At 40.6% G+C, this 20,349-nt stretch overlaps 1 protein-coding gene across 1 annotated transcript in view; it reads right to left on the bottom strand.

Annotated features, from left to right (window-relative positions):
* Positions 1-2,221: 2,221 nt before the first annotated feature.
* slc24a3 (solute carrier family 24 member 3) overlaps positions 2,222-20,349 on the bottom strand; it is a 148,672-nt gene continuing 130,544 nt past the window's right edge. The window contains exons 4-17 of the mRNA XM_028603933.1: positions 19,735-19,809; positions 19,280-19,364; positions 17,912-18,015; positions 17,318-17,392; positions 16,477-16,502; positions 16,306-16,359; positions 15,168-15,295; positions 13,241-13,401; positions 11,101-11,341; positions 9,011-9,177; positions 7,523-7,637; positions 6,702-6,814; positions 3,867-3,932; positions 2,222-3,028 (exon numbers count right to left, since the gene is read on the bottom strand). Of these exons, the coding sequence (XP_028459734.1) occupies positions 2,879-3,028; positions 3,867-3,932; positions 6,702-6,814; positions 7,523-7,637; positions 9,011-9,177; positions 11,101-11,341; positions 13,241-13,401; positions 15,168-15,295; positions 16,306-16,359; positions 16,477-16,502; positions 17,318-17,392; positions 17,912-18,015; positions 19,280-19,364; positions 19,735-19,809 (1,560 nt within the window). The 3' untranslated portion in view covers positions 2,222-2,878. The remainder of the gene's footprint in view (positions 3,029-3,866; positions 3,933-6,701; positions 6,815-7,522; positions 7,638-9,010; positions 9,178-11,100; positions 11,342-13,240; positions 13,402-15,167; positions 15,296-16,305; positions 16,360-16,476; positions 16,503-17,317; positions 17,393-17,911; positions 18,016-19,279; positions 19,365-19,734; positions 19,810-20,349) is intronic.

The following is a 20,349-nucleotide window of genomic DNA, read 5'->3' on the forward strand; positions in this document are numbered from 1 at the left end:
ATTAAAAGTGTCCCTGAAACAAATCAGACGTAGTTGTGTATTTTAGCAATTGCCTTCCATAAAAAATATATATAATATGAGTCGAGCACTCAACATTTGAAATGAATTTATCTGGAGGAAAAGCTGACATTTTGATGGATACTGTGAGAACCAACAGGCTCTGACAGACAAAGTGTTTGTCATTTCTGTGGTGGAAGTCTTTGAGGAATAGTGTGACTTTGCTGGCGTTGTGCCTTGACTCCTGTAGCGGAATAAAATTTCCCCCGTAGGGGTTCACAAACCACGTTGTACATGCTCTAAAAACTAGTAGGAATACCTATCTCAATTTACCACAAACCTACCATATCTGGACAAATCTAGACATTAGGTATTACAAAATACAAACAACTCCTGGATAAAAAAACAAACAAACAAAAAAGTCAAAACCCCAACGCATTGGGATAAAGCTGGGATAAAAGTCCTGATGCTTTATATTGCATCTTTACTCTACTCCTACGACACTACCACTTCATTAAAATGTCACTTCCTTTTTTAGGACAGAACATCCATCCAACACAGAGGAAATACCTCGTCCAACTTGCTCCCCAGTTGTTTTAAGTAATGCCACCACTGTTCTGAGTCTATTTGGTCGAGAAAAAAGCAGCAGCTCATTATTTTCTGTCCCCTAGGTGGGAGCACACACTATGACACCTCTCCACAACAATCCCCCCCCCAAAACATAACGTTTGCTTCCTTAAAACTTCAACATTATAATTTCATACAGACCTGCTTCATTTTACAAGGAAGCTATCCCTATAATCAGCACGCATTGGGAGGAGAAACACTCACAGTCTCTCTGTGAAGCTAGTTTAACCTCTTCAGTGCAAGTTTGAATTCTGTTTTTAACACACACACACACACACACACACAAAAAAACAATCAAGTTCATTAATGAAATCAACAAGACAAATCCCTTCAGAGGAAATTGTGATTGCTTGGACACGAGTGGTCTTCTGAAAAACATCTTAGGTGTAGATTTCCTCAACCCGGGGTCCATAAAAATAAAAACCTTCCCGGGTGTTTTGTGACCTCCAGAGGAGAAATGTGCGTATGGCATGAATAAATAATAAATATGACATCTGGGGGGAAAGGGGGGTATTTACAGAGGTGTACTATTTACAGAAAGAAAAGAAAAGAACTTTCCATAAAGCTAATTCATTTCCAGTACAAAACATAAAAGCTACAGAGGTGATGCTATTGAATTGAATTTATAAAAAGGTGAGTGGATAATGCCCTGGTTTTGTGTAGAGGGGGTTCAGGTATTTTTTTCCCCCAAGTTGTGTAGCTGTATGTCTTAAAATGTTCTAAACAAAAGCACTTAACTATGCCCACATAATGGGAATCTAAATAGTCCTCAGATAATGGCGTTTGAAAAATGTGCTCAGCATAACAGATTCTACTCTTTGCCTTAAGAATTGTGTTAATGAAATAAATGTAATGTTTGTTTGTAATCAGGGTGCGATTTGCCGGTTGGGGTAGGGGGTGGTGGGGGGTTCAGAGGCTAAAAATAATTTAGCCTCTGCTATAAAATAAAATGTACCCCCCCCCCTTCAGAGTGATCAATGCTACTTCACCAATAGACCATATATTATATACTTAAAATAGAAGGATTTTAAACTAAGTAAAGCGCTGTAATGTGAACACAGTCTAAATCTGAGCGTCAATTGCTGGTTGTATTTAGCCGCTACAGAGCTCCGGCTACCAGCAGCAAGTGTTTAGCCGCCAATAGGTGACTGTGAGCCGACTACAGGCACCGCCAGATGACGCTCCTTTCAGGGGCTGTGGTAGTGGAGTTTAGCCACAAAAAGTGAGCGCCATGCGGCGATGAATTTTAGGCACCAAAACAACTAGTTAAGTTTAGGAAAAAGATCTTGGTTTGGATTAAAACACACAAACAAGCGTTTCCTGGGTCAAAATATTTTGTTTGTACGGCAAAGTGAATTCCACCCTTTGGCTTGAAAGTTTTATGTTGACACTAGGTTGTGCTATTTCATATGAGATTATTTTGCGTCGAATATTGCAGTGCATATTTAAGTGTTTTGGCGTGGCTGGCCTAGTGGCACTATATCCATGGTATTGAAAGGAGGATTTAATTCTTGCATGTTTTGTTTTGTTCGATCAAACCCCCCTTCCCTTGCTTTTTTTTCACAAATCGCACCCTGTTTGTAATGTTTAGACGACATTATCTGCATCACAGAGCTAACCTACACCCTCCCACCCATTTACATCATTGCTTTTATATTTATTACTCTCAACTAGTAGATCTAAAAGACCTGCCTTTCCTCTCAGGAAAGGTTAGCAGCTAGAAAACATGACTACTTTCACACCTAAATACGGGGAAGTTTCAAAAGAAAAGGTCCTCACGTCAGAAACAAGCAGTAGTCGGACAGAGAGTTTTTGTTGTTGTGGGTGTTGTCCTCAGTGCTGTCCTGTGTGAGGGTTTGTAACGAGTCAGTCATTTCCATCTCTGCTCCTGAAACTTAATCCTGCACTCTGATTGATCGTGAGCAAACATCTGAGCAGCTCCATATTGCACCGAGTAGAAAGACAGGCATCAGAAAAAGAGTAGCAGAGTGGGACGTCTTCTCATAGACGAGAATAAAAGCAGGAAACAGTGTGTGTGAGTGTGAATCAGACCTGTGTCAAACGGTGTTTGCAAATAATTCTTGCGGTTATATTCAGAATGATACTTTCTGGTTACACATTCTATGGTCGGACACCACCCTCATTTAATACTTCACTTCACTTAGAATTCCTTGCAAACACCACTTTTAGTGTGAGTGTGTGCACATATGTTTATTTGTGTGTGCGTGTGTGTGTGTGTGTGTGTGTGTCTGTCTCAGTCATCCCGGCAGGTTGGCAGATTGACAAAGGTGAAGATGTTGTACTCGATGAGGCAGGAGAAACACAGGAAGACGGAGTAGAGGAGGAGACACATGAAACCCAGGCGCTTGTCCAATGTCCACTTGTTAAGGTGAACTCCCAGGACCTGGACAGACGGACAGGGAGACAGACAGAGGGATGGACAGACAGATAGACGGACAGAGATACAGACAGACATAGAGACGGACAGACAGAGAGACAGACAGACAGGGATGTGGGTGAAGAAACAGGCAGGTAAACAGATCAATAGACATATTGAGACAAACACATAAAAAGAAGTCAGAAACCTGTCAGAGGAATTAGTGATAAGTAGGGATGTAACGATGCATAATGAATCCGTTTTAAATCGATAAATGTTTAAATATTACAACCGGTTGAGATAAAAAAATGAATCGCAATGTTCCAATTTTAAACTGCCTAGGGCATAATCTACTTTTGATTTCACTTGTTTGACTTCAGACGTCACCCCCCCTCTCCTCCTCAATAGCATTTAAAGCTACAGACACAGAAATGGCACATACTATGGAAAGCTCATTGTGGGACTGGCTCTAGTGGCTGTAATTCTGCACCAAGGCTGAATTTCGGGAAAGAGACTTCAGATACAGTATTAGGGGACCACTAAGGTCTATATAAAAGAGACTTCAGATACAGTATTAGGGGACCACTAAGGTCTATATAAAAGAGACTTCAGATACAGTATTAGGGGACCACTAAGGCCTATATAAAAGCATCCAAAAAGCAGCATGTCCTAGGACCTTTAATACAATTTCATCAGTGTCACTTTTGATAAGAAGACACATCTATTGTTTTGCAGTTTATATAAATAAAGGAATATTTTTCAGTCATTTGTCCGCAGCTCAGAAATCATATTGTGAACTTAAAATCGTGAATCATATTGAATCCCTACATCCCTAGTGATAAGACATGCTGTCGTATATACTCACAGTCATAAACACAGATGCCAGCAGGAGGCCCACAGAGAAGATCAGTCCTTTACTGTTTAGTTTGATCTGCAACAAGATCATGTGTGAGATTAGTACTACGGTTGTGTATCACTTTGAAGACAAATAAGTAGAAAAAGAACAAAAACAACTTTTGGAATGATCTTAAATGAATATTTTTCCTCTCCACTCTACAGCGTGGCCTGGACACCCAGCAGGAATTTAAACTATTTAACAATTTAACATTTTGTGGCAAAATCAATGCATTCTAACAGACACATGGAAAAAGCTCCGTAAAGCAGAGGGGAGGTGCACATTCATTGATAATTTAGTGTTCATTTCAAAACATATTGAAACATGTTTTGGGAACGCAAAAGTAGTCCCCCCTCAAGTGACCCAATTCCAGTGAAGTTGGGACGTTGTGTAAAACGTAAATAAAAACAGAATACAATGATTTACAAATCCTGTTCAAGCTATAATCAATTAAATACACTAGAAAGAAAAGATATTGATTTTCAAACTGATAAACTTCACTGTTTTTTTGCAAATATTCACTCATTTTGAATTTGATGCCTGCAACACGTTCCAAAAAAGCTGGGACAGGGGCATGTTTACCACTGTGTTACATCACCTTTCCTTTTAACAACACTCAATAAGCGTTTGGGAACTGAGGACACTCATTGTTGAAGCTTTGTAGGTGGAATTCTTTTCCATTCCAATGTACGACTTCAGTTGCTCAACAGTCTGGGGTTAGGGTTTGATAAACCTCGGCAGTGCGGTAGTATTCGGTTTCGTCACAAGATCGACCGCGACATTTGCCACATGCTGCGGTACCGCTCCCTAACTTGGGTGAGAAAGGTTACGTTAGAGACGCGAAGAGAGGAAACCGCTTCTTTGAAAGAAAAAAAAATCCATATAGGCTGCTTAAGTGTATAAATCTTTAGTGGTGGGCAGATCGAGGCTTCGTAAAACAATGTAACAGTTGAAGCAAAGGTGCCATATTGTGTCGAGGCTTTGAAACAATCCAACACCTGTCTCAACGATGACACCTAGTGGTCACTTGCAGGTGTTGATCTGAAACAACCTTGACAACGAGCCATTAAAAAAAAAAATTTATTTTTGTAATATGTGAAGCTTGTATGGCTTGTAGGCTCATCACTGTTTCACGGATACTATCATCAAAACTTTCCAATGAACTGTCCTGTGTTTCTACTGGTGTTGATGTTGATTATGATGGGCCTGATGTTGACATTTGTGGCTCTGAATGAAAATGAAAACAGAGCTTCCATTTTTATCTATCTATCTATCTATCTATCTATCTATCTATCTATCTATCTATCTATCTATCTATCTATCTATTAATGTGTCACTGTATGTATACTCTGTCTGTCTCTAGCCTATCAGTCAATGTGTAAATTTAAATGTAAGCCTAAATATAACTAAACAAATTGCACTATAAATGTCACTATATCACCAAAAATCCGCTATCTCAAAATCAAACTCCTGTCACAAAAACCAAGAGGTATTGACTTCACTTTTATACAGATGTGCGATTGTATGGTTTGTTCCAGACCCTGTCAATCAAACGCTGATTCGGCGGACCATGCCACCTGTCGAAACACTTGTGAAACACTCCGAAGCTTCATTTAGCCGTAGTCACGTGACATGGGTGTTTTGAATCATGCTTCGGATCAGTGTTTAGAAACTCTGCGCTTCGGGATCTCGACAAAGCTTCGGAACGTCAGTTTCGCATCAGCCATCCCTATAAATCTTACCTCGTGAAAACAAATAGTGCTTTTGTGAGTGTCTTGAGCTCGTCACAACTAGGTGACATTCACAGGTGTACAGACTTGAGCAGGTAAAGTAAAACATGAACTGGAGCCCGGTGCAGGAGCCCCGCCCAAAGAAAGCAGCGATCGAGGGCGTGACAAAAATAATCATTGACTAATCAAAAAAGAAATCAACAGATTAGTCAACTACCAAAATAATCATTAGTTGCAGCCCTACTATAGAGCTCAACAGTGACCGCAGAAGAGTTTTTCCCTGTTCAATATCTCCATTGATGTTTCATTAAATGCTTATATAAAGAGTTTTGAGCCTGGAACCAAGCCAACCTGCTTTGTTCGACTGCTATGTTTGTGCTGTTTTTTTTACCTAGAATTGTGCGTGCTAGGATCTTGTCTAACTTTCAGTTACGTGTACTTTTCTGATTTACTTCTACCTGTTGAGGTAATTAGGCTGGTGTGCGAAGTATGTTGTTGAGCTATAAATAATGTTAGTGTTCCAATTACCTTGGAACTCGGAAACCGGAGCTGGGAATGACATCACACCTGAGTTGAATGCGTTCAATTTACAAATCGGATTTTTCATTGTGGGGTTAGCTCTAGCCAGGTTAGCCATTGTTAGCAATACCAGTTAATACGCATTAAGCGTAACAACATGTCTACAGATAGAAGGACAGGACTGTGTGTACGACAGAAGTGCTAATAAACTGTATGTTACTACAGCTTTCACTACTGTTGATGCACGGAGCATCCATGTTGGATTTTGAGCTCGGGGTACTGCAAGGTTGTCTGACTTCCCAATAGGGCTGCACAATAGGGCGTGTTTTCGACTTTGACCTCGGACCTCCGAGTACAAATGGAACGCACTATGAGTTTCTATTGCTGAGCTATCACCAGCTTTGTTTGACTCATTAGCAGGGGTGTGACCACCACAGTTGAACTTTGGTATTTAGCTAGTTTCAAAAGGCTGAAACGTTTTTACAGATGTCATATCTGGTGCTATGTGAGCAGATGTGTGAGCAGTATGATGTACATTGAGGAGTATGCTACTTACATCGGAGCCGTAGTTGATAGCCAGCGTCTGTAGGGCCCAGGGGAGACCAAGCCCCACCAAGATGTCAAACACGTTACTGCCGATGGAGTTGGACACCGCCATGTCTCCCATTCCTGAACAAAGATAGAGTTGTAAAGCAGAAGAAACAGAGGGAACAGGAAAAGAGAAGAAAGACAGCATGAAAGGAAAACTGAGTGAGTGGACAATGAGGAGACAGGAAGTGACGCTGTGTGTGTGTGTGTGTGTGTGTGTGTGTGTGTGTGTGTGTGTGTGTGTGTGTGGCTCGGGGGAGCTGCGACACGTCGGGACAGAGGTAGGTGGATATGGGCGAGATCAGTGGAGCTATCTCTCTGACTGACGTTCCACAGAAACAACGAAGCGGTGAAGCGACAGCGGCTACAAAGCGAAGGACGGACGGCTAAACTGCGGTGGCGAGTGTGTGTCTCCCAGCAAGCAGTCAGACAGAGCCGTTTAAATATTTGATGACAGGAGCAAGAATAAATACAGATGAAAGGATGGAGGAAGGGACCCTGTCGGGCTGTCTTCCCTCATCACCCCCCCATTCTTTTACAGTCTCACCACAGGGACGGAAGAGGGACAGCAGGAAAAGATGACGTACACACACACACCACACACACACACACACACACACACACACACACACCATCCTCCCCAGCCATCTCCTCCCCTCTGGCTCTTTAACAGCGGCCTCACTTTGATTCTGTTGTTTGGCCTCCCTCGGGCTGTAGGTGTGTGCGTGTGTTTGTGTTAAATGACAGCTTGGTAACCTGTCGTCGTGTTGTGTGTGTGTCTGTGATTACCTTGTCTTGCCACTATCAGGCTGGCCATGCAATCAGGGACGCTGGTGCCGGCTGCCAGGAAGGTGATGCCCATGATGACATCAGGGATGCCGAGTGTGAAGCCTATCACTGTTACCTGACGCACAGACAAAGAGAGACAGAGACAGACCTTTACTGCTTGTATTTTGGCAGTTGTCTTTGTGTTAGAGAGACAGGAGAAAGATGAGGCAGCTTGAGATGGGCTTGGAACAGAAAATGCTGTTTGGTGGAGAAATGGGTTAAACACGAAGCGCTTTACAAGTTGCCTCTCATTCATCCATCCACATAAATCGATGGTGGCGCAGCCGCCATGCAAGGCGCTGGCCTCCTCATCAGGAGCAACCTGGGGTTCAGAGCTCAACCTCTACTGCTCTACCTCCTGAGCCACAGCCGCAGTCACTACTTCACTCTCAACACTACACTTCCGTCGGTCCACAGCAATACACCTGCCATGTGCGAAGTTGGTTGGATGAATGCTTTTTGAATTTTAGATGTGCAGGGTTTCGCCTACCATTATAAGGTTTTAGGTTTGTTAGTAAGTTTGGTCTTTAACCTTTTTTAATTGGTATTTATTACCTGTTGGAGCTTTTCCAAAACATTTGGATGCAGATATGGTAATAATGATGCTCCCAAATGTAAAATAGCTTCTTTTTTTTAAATTGAAAATAATAACATGTTCTGACGAAGGACCCTTTAACCCCCTGATAAATACGTACCCCTAAGTCTTCCACAAACCTAGGCTAAACACTGGACATGTATTTGAATCTTGGATCAGCAGCATTCAGTTGCTTTATTTCAGCTACTTATTTTAGGACTGATTGGTGGGATTGCTGTGGTGTACACACGGCAATACACCGGTAAGAACAAATTATGTTTAACCATGTATATCCAGCTAATTTAAAAAGCTCACATTACTGTATTGAGTTAACAGTTAACTTCATTTAATATTGTATGTGGCGTTATCATTTGCTGGGTGCAAATGTTCCACCAAAACAAGTTCCTTCCCGAGATTATTTTGAGAGCCCCCGTCACTGCGTCTGGAATTTAGCGCCACCCAAGATGATTGTGATTGGTTCAAAGAAAGGCATTTTTTTTTTCTGTTCTATCAAGGAATGTATCTGTGCAAGGGCCAGACCTCATTCTGCAGCGCTGTGGGGTTATGTCTGGCAATGCGAGGCAAAATGTACTACTACATTGTCCTTTTTTCATGTTTTCACTAATGCTCCAGTTTGGTTTTCTTTTTCTTTCCATTCCAGCCAATCTTCTATTAATTTAATATTTTTTTATATGGCTAACGGATACTTTGTTAATTTCACAGGTTAATTGATACACACAACATTAAAGATTTAAAACAAATGTAAATGTATAAAATCACACAGGCTTTGGCAGAACACAATATCACTAAGAATGTATGTTTTTATCCCCATCTCTGCCAGTTTGCCTTCCCATCATTTCTTCCCAGTCGCTCACCATCCAGACCATGATGTAGGAGAAGGCGGCAATCCACAGGGTGGAGCAGAAGAAGGATAGCATGAAGTAGTTTTCCCAGCGAGGCTTGGCGCAGTTGGGGACGGTGAAGTAGAGCAGCAGACACAGAGGCCAGGCCACCAGCCACTTCAGCTTGTTAAACACACCCGCTGCAAACACACAAGATAGGAGACACAGTGTCATGGCTCAGATACATGGAGGCAGGGGAAAAAGACAGATTATTATGCCCTTTTATACTATGTTACGTCATAATCCACCTCTTGATTTCTATTGGCTGATTTGTCATGACGTTTTCCCCAACAAGTTGTGTTATGTCCGCGTCTTCAAATGTCTACAAATGAACTGTCAACTTGATTTTGACGCTGTTTGACACCTGAACAAAGACAAAGCTGGTCCAAAGAGAAGAGCGCAAAGGTCTCATCTTTACATTCAGTCGGGCGGCTAAGTGTTTAGCGTTTTTAGTTTTCAAATGCAAAACCAAGCTCTGCAATCCCTAGACGTAACGAGAGTAATTAAGATTTCCCCAGGGTTGTGGTTGTGCCGTGACACTAAGTTAAACTGATGTCCACCCATAAGAACAGTGTGCAGTCCTATTCTGTTTAAAAAAAAAAAATGATGTCCTTATAGCTTTGAAATGTAGAGACGTTTGTGCTTCATTGTTAGTATCGGTAATAAAGGATGTATGTTTTTGCAAAGTGAGACACAGGTGAACATCATATGGTTAAATGCAGCACTTTCATAAAGGCAAGAATGCAGTAGTATGTTAACTAGTTAATTTAAAAAAGGATAAATCTAATTAACTACTTAACTTGCTAAAGTGTTTCTACTCCCTCTGCCTGCAGCATTCCCCCCGCCCAACTCCTGCCTCTGTCCCTCTCCTTCTTTTCCTGGAAACCGCACTGGATCAGCTCTGCTCTCTGGACTGTGACGGTGCCTGGCTTCCCTCTGCCATTTCCACTCTCAGCCTTGGACACCGACTGCCAGCCTCAACCTTTCCCCTGGTACCTCCTCGCCTAGCCCCTGCTCTCCTCTGGCCACAAACACTCTGTTGCCAATTCTCAACAAGTAACATCAGTTTGATCCCTTGTTCCAAAACTAGCCTCCGCCTCTGTGTTCTGCACTTGGGTTCTCTAAACTACCTCCCGTGACATATAGTGCGTTCCATTTGTACTCAGAAGTTTGATTTTCCGATGTCAAAGTTAGAAACACGGCCACTGACCTCGGCCACTGATGGATTGTTCCATCACGAGCACACAGTGACAAACACAAATCAACAGAGAACTCTGTAATGAAACATGATCTAGAAAGCACAGCTGAAACAATTTGTCATAAACTAAGTAACACTAACAATAGTGTTAGCCACGATGCTAACGGCATTAATAACTAAGCCAAACGGTGCCGTCACTACTATTTTAGTGATTTAAAAGCAATCTGTTTCTTGCAGATTGTTACGTTACTGAGAATACAGCTATTAGAAGGTAATATATGATGTCGAAGCTAACTCTGACAGCTGTAGGGCAGCTAACATAAACTTCAGCTATCTCCATGAAGCTCCCAGCTAAGCTCTATAACTCGCGACGCAGTTCGGAAACAAGGACGAGCTAACTATTGATAACATAAGCATTTTGGCTTGGTGGATGTCAATTTTTAAGTCGTGTTAAAACTATTTCCTGTCCTTCCGATATCCACCCTCTGTCTGAAACGCTCCATTTTAGCACCTGTCCCTTTAAGCCTCCCTCCTGAAAAAACCCAGTCTGCTCTGATTGGCCAGCGTTTCCAGGTCTTCTGCATCTGCACTCTCGGAATCTCTGCACCATCATTGCAGCCGGGGAATGACTGTAGCAGCACTTTATACCTATATAAAGTATAGTTTTGACATCACAACTGCACAAGTCCTGAAGGCATGTTCAAAGGCACAATTTCAGAATACAGATGTGTGCATTTCTCTGTGGATTGTCATTTTGATACTTTGACAGTATTCATATAGTACCTCGACCTGCTTTATAATCAAAAAGACATTATTTTTACAATATGAGACCTTTAAACAAAAGTGACGCATCTCCAGCAGGTACCTGGGCACTGGAAGGGTACCAAGGGTCCCTCTCCTTCCTCTTCTTCTTCCTCTTCATCGTTCTCGTTGTTCTCATTGTCCTCGGTCTCTGTCTCGTTGCCCGCCTCTTGGTCGTCGCGGCGCACGCTGACGCCCCTTTCAGCCTTGGACAGCCCATTTTCTATGCCCCGCCTACTTCCTCCTCTCACTGGAACATCCGAGTCACCGTTGGTCAAAGTCCGGGTGTTGATTAGACGCTGCCTCTGTATTACACACACACACACACACACACACACACACACACACACACACACACACACACACACAGAGTTAGTTTAAGTGTTTCACTGAACATAAAATACAAATTACATTGAAGAATGTGAGGGTGTGGTAGGTCTAGGACACCACCAAAGGACATGCACAAATGTAGGTCAAACTAAAAAAAATACAAATCTATCAGTATGTTATATAAACATACTGATGGAACACCCTGATCATACAGCAGCTTCAATCGTCAATATGAAATTCAGACTTGGGCAACAGATTGCTATATTTACTGGGAAAAATAAAAGCAAAAATTCATCACTTTGTGACACTTGAAGTTGAGTTTTTTAGCTGTTCAGTGTGACACAGTTGACTGGCTCATTAGCGATCTAGGCTCTAGGTTTTCTTCTGATGGATATTTTGTTTGGTAGGACAGTCAGGAAGATGTGTGTCTTTGTTTGAAGTCAAGAAAGAGACTTTAGTTATAAGCTAAGTGGGTTGCAGCTCAGTCTGTGGCTCTTTGTGTGTCATGTCTTACGCTCGGGCTGAACACTAACACTTTTATTTTGAAAATGCAATTTGAAAGAGTAATTTCTTTGATTGCAAGAGCTGCGAATTTCAACTATAAAGTTGTGTAATAAATAGTGTTGTATCATGTCTTTATGTTTGGAAAGATATGCAGTGGGCTGTTCATGTATGACCAACAGAGTGGTGAATCTTTTTCTACAGACAAGTACACATAAATGTCAGACAGCTAGCTCAGCTGTGTAAATGACAGCTGGTGAACAGAGTTGTCAGAATATCCCTTTAAACATTTAGTCAGATATTAATGGTTTAATCTTGTAACCTTAAAGATTTCAATTGAGACATCCAAGATCCAGGGCTATGAAGCAGCTCATCCTGTCTGTGAAGCTAATGTTAGCACTAGCTTAAGATGCTATGAAGCAGAGCTGTTGACTGTAGGTGTCATCAGTTGATATGGAAACATTGTAGGATGTGAATCACTAGGTGCCAAAAGCCAAAAATTCAGAAAATCCATATTATGTACTTCTTTACAAATGAAATAAATGCCTTCTTCTTAGAAAATAATTCATTTTTAGAAATGTCTCATGATATATTGTCTCTAGAAGTGGATTATTCAACTTTTGTTTTTGTTAAAGAAGGAAAAGAAAATCGCTATACTCAACACTATTGAATTGCAATACTTCTACAATCGCCAATATATGAAAATCGCAATAAAGTGCAATAAATCAAATTGGCACCCATGTATCGTGAAATAATTGAATGGGGACAAAAGCATATTGTCCCAGCACTATGAATTACTAGAAGTTTGTCATCATTACAATAACTGGCCAAGCATGCAGCTGTTCCTGCAAACATGTATGAAGTAAAATAATTTGAGTATCTGCAGAGGAAAAACAACCTGGGTGGTGTTAGCACAGACAGGGTGCCATTATGAAACCAAAATATACTTTTTCTTTGTTTCTTTTAGGGCACTTTTTTTCTCAAAACACAGCAAGGGACCTGTAATCAGCAGAACACATATGTACAGGGTTCAACATTAGCACCATCTACCAGCCAAAATTTTGAACCCTGCACATGTATGCTGCAGGTAGGAGGTGGAATGAGATGACCAGGTGTCTACATCATGTCTTCAATGGTCCATGAGAAATGTACAAAAACACTTAAGGCCTAGAATCCTCAGTGGTTGAGCAGATTTGTAGGGCGGGGCCTCGCGCAGCACCAGATTACCTTGTTAAAGAGGCTGTCTGAAACACTTTTCCCTCCGAGGCAAAACACACTGCAGTCTGCTTCAAACTGGAAATGGCAGCAATTTGTTTTGTCTCTCTTTATTTCGATCAAAAGTGCAGCTGTGGTGCGCCTGTGTGCATCCTGACCTCGGTGATAAGCATGCGGGAAGCCATGGTGAGGCGGGTTCTCGGGGAGAAGTGACTGGTGATCATGATTCTCATGCCCGCCTCGGAGAAGGACAGCTGGTGGGGGTACGCCGACATCAGCTCGTCCACCATCAGCACCGATGGCTTCCTGTGGTGGTTCGCTGCAGGACACACACACACACACACACACACACACACACACACACACACACACACACACACACAGGTAATTACACAATATACACAGGCACTTATGCTTATGCTGCTACTTATATTCCCACTGTACTTATTTATATTCATATGTATTCATGTTGACACTGTATGTTATGTTCACACTGCACTACAATATAAATAGTTTAATCTTTAGAAACACTCTTTTAAGTTAATCTTACTTTACTTCTACTTAACATTTTTATTTGTTACTGTAGCTATGTTACTTTATGTTACTGTACACTTATTGACTTGCTCTTTTCTTACTCTTATTTTACCTTGAATTGGACTGTGAGCAACTGAAACTAAACAATTTCCCTTAGGGGATCAATATTCAAAAGGGGATCAAAAGTATTCAGATTCTGATTGAGTGGACTGATATGAATGTATCTAACTATCTATCTATCTTACTATAAATCGAGTAATGTCTGTGTGTGTGTGTGTGTGTGTGTGTGTGTGTGTGTGTGTGTGGTGCGGATGATCTTGTTGTCAACACTTTGTATAATACACGTTTTCTCTTTCTTCAGTACCAAGTGAGATACTGGATTTTGCTCTGACCCAGCGACGTGTGAGGAGGTACTACACTGACAAGTACACATTTTGGAAATACACATACTCTAAAGAAGTAATTATTTTATAATAAGGTTATTACATAGGTAAACACATAGGTAAACACACCTATATGAAGGGTTAAGAGATGTTTCGATATCAAGTAACTTGGTAGGGAAAAAAAAGACATTTTGTCTGTACCTGGTGATATACATTCTATCAAATTTGTATTGAATTTTCCGGCGACAGCTTCGTCCAAGATTAGTGCTACATATGTTAAATGGAAATTAGTTCATCACAGCCAATTGAGTATCAAAATTAGTATCTTTTGTAAAATACATAGAGGTTTAGAAATCTGACGTGAAGGTGACAGAGGTCTGGGGCTTCAATGCAGCACTGGAGTGGGCCCCCCCCCCAAGGACGATGGCAACTGTGAAAACACTGGATATACCATCCAGAAGGCAGACTTGAAGACTAAGGAATGGTTCACTGTTTATGAACACAACAGACGAGAAACCTTGGCATATACATTTGGTGCATGTCAACTGTTCTCCCTTTCATGAAAGTGATATGTTTGTTTGTTGTGTGAATAAAGCTGCATTAGTCTGAACTCATTGTACTCAGCATTAGTTCAGTCTCCATCTCATTTCCAGATATTTCCCAGATATCACCAAGTATGGAGATGGAGCAGGGAGGCGTTATTATGGAACCCACGCAACTTCTAGGCAAGAACTGCTCTTCAATAGCGTTCACACGCTACTATTGGCCAGGCATCCATGCTTACACAAGGTAACGTAACCCGATTTGTTCAGGTTCTATCCCCTGACCAATCGGCTATTTTAACCTTAACCACTCGAGGTCAATGCTTAACCCCAACCAATCAAGCTGCTTTGTAGGGCGGGACTTGCCTAGAAGTTACGTGGGATCCATAATAACGCAGCAGGGAGCCATTTAGCTTAGCTTAGCATAACAAACGGAAGCACAGGGAAACAGCTAGTCTGTCCTGAATTAAGAATACATTGACCAATCCCTCACTACTAAACATGTATTTCTTTTGTTGTAAGTGGTAAACAAACATAAACTATTTCCTGGTTAAACAACAGTTTATCCATCTGCCCAGTACTTATATGCGCCCAGCTGTTGAATCCTTGTAAAATATAAAGTGTACCTTTCTTCAGTAGAACAGCGGTAGCATCACAGCCATCGTCTAGCTCAGCGTTATTGGCAGCTCCGTTCCTTAAACTAGACGGGTTCTTCTTCCGCCTCTCCAGGAAACGAACAATATGGGAGTTCATCCTGAAACGGACACATTTATTTAATTATCTCAACATTTATGTACAGCATATGTGAATCTGCCCCATGATTTGTGATTTTTGGATCACAAAACACTTTGCAGTTACTTACCAGTTTTGTTTGACTGACAATGGATTTATCGTGCTCCAATGTTTATCTACATTTGATATTTTATGTAGTGTCCTTTTTTCCTAAATGTTTCCATCAACATTAAATAACACTTTTTATTCCCAGGCCACAGTCAATTCAGATTGGCTGCACGGTGTGCATTATCTTCAGCTAACTGAAAGGTTCTGTGGTACTGTTCGTGCCGTGGTTTTTTGTGTCTGGGTTTTGTGCTTTGATCCTCTCCAGGTGTGCGCCCCTGCCGGTGACATCACACCCGCGAGCTGAAGCTGCTAAGCTGTGATAATCAGGAAGAAGCAAGACGTGGCCTCGCCAAGATTCAGCAGCCAGTGTGCCAGACGGCTGAATGGAAGCGTGTGTGTGTTGCTCCAAAACAGCGTTGTAGTGTTTATTAGGATGTGTTAACCGAGTCCTGGTCGTTACTTTGTTAAAAACTTCGCTCTTTAGTTTACTTTTAGTGATTAATATTAATCTTAGTTTTTTTGTGGAGATCGCTTTGAGTTGTTTGTGATGTTCCTTGGTTTAACAATAAATTACTTTACCTTTGAACTGCTTCCACCTGTCCCGTTACATTTTGGCCATGGTATAAGTGAGATAATCCAATCTCACCCATTTGGTTTGAAAAATAATGTGCAGAACCGGACCATGAATATGACAGTTTCCTGCAGTTGCTTTACAACAACTTTTAATGTGAATAGGCACTGACACAGCAATATGGCTCTCAGAGAGCCTTCTGACTGGTGAAAACGAACAAATTTACACTGATATGCTTTTACAGGTGACTGCAATCAACGGATTGTGGCCGCTGTTTTAAAGTGCCCTTATTTTGTCAATGAATATTCTTTAAGAAAAAAAGATAAAGTGTTGAACTTAATTATAGTACTTACTTCATGATCAAAATGTAGACGAAATACATCAGAATCAACGTGAGAGCTTCCCACCTGAAACGCACAATGAATTTAGCATGTGAATTATTCTGTAAATTACAATCTGAGACATGCAGTTCATTCTTGTAATTCATTTGAAACAATCAACATTTATTTAAAAATTAGACTTACCAAACCACTTTTTCGTCATAGATGAACTGTAATATGGAAAAGCGGAAAATGACAGAGAAGTGACAGTTTTAATCCTAGATTTAAATATGTAATTCACACAACCGTCGAAATCCCACATGTTGTCAACACACAAAGGCAAAATTACATGTGGACAATCACATCAGTCCAACCGGTTGTTAAGTTAAAAATATATTCATAATTCTCCTCGCAATAAACTCTAGCAGGAATCTTTGTAATTGCAATGTTAAAGCTATAGTGCGTCGTTTTTTGTCGCCCCAATGATGAAAGTAATGACAACACTGTCGGAGGATCCGCATGCCTTAGGTGATCCCGCACCACTCCCACCACTCCTCCATGCAGCTGCTAATAGTGTTTATCCCATCAAATCAAGGACATGGACTCTTCAGGAGAAGTAATTAACTTGTAATTTAAATTTTACTTCGGTCATTTTAGTTCTTCTGCTGAACGTGTAGCTCTTTTCCTAGCAGTACAATCATTGGCCAAAACATTTCGTTGGTGCTTCTTCGGGTTTTCAGCCATGCCTTCACCTGTTGCAGCACTCCTCTTCCTTTCCAAAGCTAAACGCTGCTGTTGTCCTTTCTCAGCGGTGACGTAAAATGCATCACTCAAGCTGCTGCATGGGAATGTCGCCAGACTACACCATTTTGTAAACGTAGCCATACTGAGAACTACAGAGAGCTTTTTGTGGCGCTGATAGGCTTAATAAGCTTTGTATCAACTCATTTGGCAATGGCTTGAACGTAACTTTCATTAATATAAAATAGTGGCACACTGTAGCTTTAATATGACTGTGTTTGGGTAATATCAAGATGTTCCTTACCACTATAAGAGCAGAGATAGACAGGGTGTAGTACGTAGAGTCTCTGAGCAGAGGCCAGCGGGAGAGACGAATTGCCTGGGAGACAGACAGACAGACAGACAGACACAGAGGAGTGAGATGATGCAACTGAACTACATTTTTTGTCCTGTTGAGTAACACATCCCACAAGGTACTCACTGCTGTGCACTACTAACAAGATAAACCAAGCTCTCTGTGTGTGTGTGTATGTGTGTGTCGGTTTTGGCCTTACATAACATGTAATCTAAATAGGAAAAAAAAATCTTTCAAGTATGTTTCTCTTTTCCTCCCAGGATTAAAGCAGTGAACGAGACAGATATGGTTTTCTGACACACACTTTTGCTGCACTTTTTCTTTTTTTTTTTTTAAAGGTATCAACTTGGGCGTACTGCAGAAAATTCTAAATAAAATATTATTCTTTAACAACGTCGGTCGGCTCATGGATGCATACTTAACAGTGCAGTGTTGAAAATGCTTGGTAATGTTTTTGCGTGAATGTTGGGAGGAAACATGGAAAGAGAGAGAGAAACAGACATAGGTACGTGTGTGTGCGTGTGTCTGTGTATTGCACTATACCTCTAGGGCGAATATCCCACAGACTCCAATAATGCAGAGGATGTTGAAGACGGCCGAGCCCACGATGGTGCCAACCCCGACATCACCTTTCGTGATGAAAACTCCTGCAGCAGATTGCAAACACAAATTATCACACTTCCATCTTTATAAATACTATTAAAGTAGTTGTACATTTTTATTCCCAACTTGTATATATGTTTGTACATTCTTTCCTTCATTTATTATTTCTTGTATATTATGTATGTGTGCTGTGTGTCTGATATTTTGCTGCTACAGCACTGAAATTTCCCAATTTGGGATCAATAAGGTCTATCTAATCTAATCTAAAGCTATTGGTTCACATCTTTTGGTTGTGTGTATTTGGTGATGTTGACATGGTTCTGTGGTGTGATTGTAGTCAAAAAGCCACCTGATCCACAATGCTATATTAGCCCTGCTAACGGTAACTGAATAATAATTGAGTTTGCATAAAAACAAAACAATAATTTTCAGTTGAAGTCTCTATATATTTATGTTTTTTATATTTATGTTCACAGGGACCTTATTCTGAAAAAGTTAATGACATTTAACTTGGGGTAAATCTGAGCGTCACCAGACGTTTATTGAAATAAGAAATTAAAAATTCTGTCACATTTTTTTTCCTTTTTCTGTGAAATATGGGACACGTACTTCTTGAAACCTCGACTAATTAGTTGACTAATCGGTCGTTTTGGTCTTAGTCGACTAAGATTTCTTTAGTCTATTAGTCATTTTTTATGCTTATTCATGCTTAATTACTCATTTCCAAGAAACTTATGAGCACATTTATGGTAAACACAAGATTTAAAGTGGTGCTTTTGCAGGATTAATTGTGGAGAAACTCAGTTTTACAGATGGTTAATTAACTACATTTATATTGTGCTTTTCTAGTCTTAACCACCTCTCAAAGCGCACAGCTCTGTCAATTAAATCAACTAATCGATTAGTCGACAAAATTGTATGAGTGTTAGTCGACTAAGAATTTCTTTAGTTGAGGACAGCCCTAGAAAAATTGCAGTTGAACTTCTAGATTTAAATAGTCACAGGCTTAAAAGTTTGCAACAAGCCTATTTGCAACTCTCAATCTAGCTATACATTGCAATAAAATACAAATATCTGGATATGTAAATATACTAGCAATAAATAGAAAATACAAATTATTATAACAAAAGTATTATGAGAGTAATGATAACCTAAAATCATAAAATGCACAAAACATTAGCGGAGTAACATTGTATAGTCTACAGTCTGTATAGCAAGTTAAATATGGCAAGATAAAGTAATATTAATCCAGTCTTATTACAAAAATGTGTGTGTGTGTGTGTGTGTGTGTGTGTGTGTGTTTCTCACCAATGACAGAGGTGAACAGTTCAGGAGCTGAACTGCCTGCTGCCATAAAGGTTGCTCCGGCAACATCTTCACTCAGCTGGAGACGCTGGTGAAGAGAGGATAAGAGGAGGACAGAAAGAAAGAAGGAAAGGAAAAAAATTAAAGAATAAATAAAGAATAAAGAAACAAAGACAGAAACAAAAAAAGAAAGGGAAAAAAGAAAGACCATATAAAGAAAGAAAGAAAGACAAAATCAAAGAAAGAAAGGAAAAAAGAAAGAATATATAAATAAAGAAAAAGAAATAAATAAAGACAGAAACAAAGAAAGAATAAATAAATAAATAAAGAAAGGAAAGAAAGAATAAATGAAGAAACAAACAAAGAAAACACTATTCTTCACAGAAATACAACCCAGCCCATCCCAAAGGGAGTTGTTGTGAAGTGATGGAAGCTCAGTGGAGGCGGTGCTCTCTTACCTCACATATCTTCTCCAGAGACGGCACAAAGTAGTCGTCACACACCAAGGCCAGGGCCAGGAACATGTAGACCGTCTGCATACGCCCACACACGCACACATATACACTGGTAAAGGGACAATACACAACTGGCAAAGATGCCTGCTGAAAAAACATTTGTGGTGGCTTTGGAATAACAGCTTCTACCATCATTCACCTGATGTTAGCTAAACCTAAACTGAGCCTTGATAAAAACCAAGTATACACTATAATACTCCCATACATTTTTACCACTTTGAGTTTGTCAAAGAACCTTCATAAACAGTTAGCCTCCCAGAAGCAGTGGTTTATCCACCTTATTCCTCGGATAACATACAGTAGCTTATTTAGCTACATTACTTCATAGAAAGCTTAGGAGATATCAGGAAAAATAAAGTCAAGTGTGTGTTATTGAAGGAGGTGGAACAAAACCTTGTCTATCTCACAGCCCACATAGAGCCTCAAGCTCTCAAATCACCATTCACTTGACTAATGCTAAGCTAACTTAGTTTGTGTCTGCTATCCAAGGCCACTTTTTCAGGGTCCCCCTCCCATTCCTTGATGACGGCAGAGGTATGATCATGTTATCCTATTTAA

The sequence above is a fragment of the Perca flavescens genome, chromosome 17, assembly GCF_004354835.1.
Source record: "Perca flavescens isolate YP-PL-M2 chromosome 17, PFLA_1.0, whole genome shotgun sequence".
Lineage (NCBI taxonomy): Eukaryota > Metazoa > Chordata > Actinopteri > Perciformes > Percidae > Perca > Perca flavescens.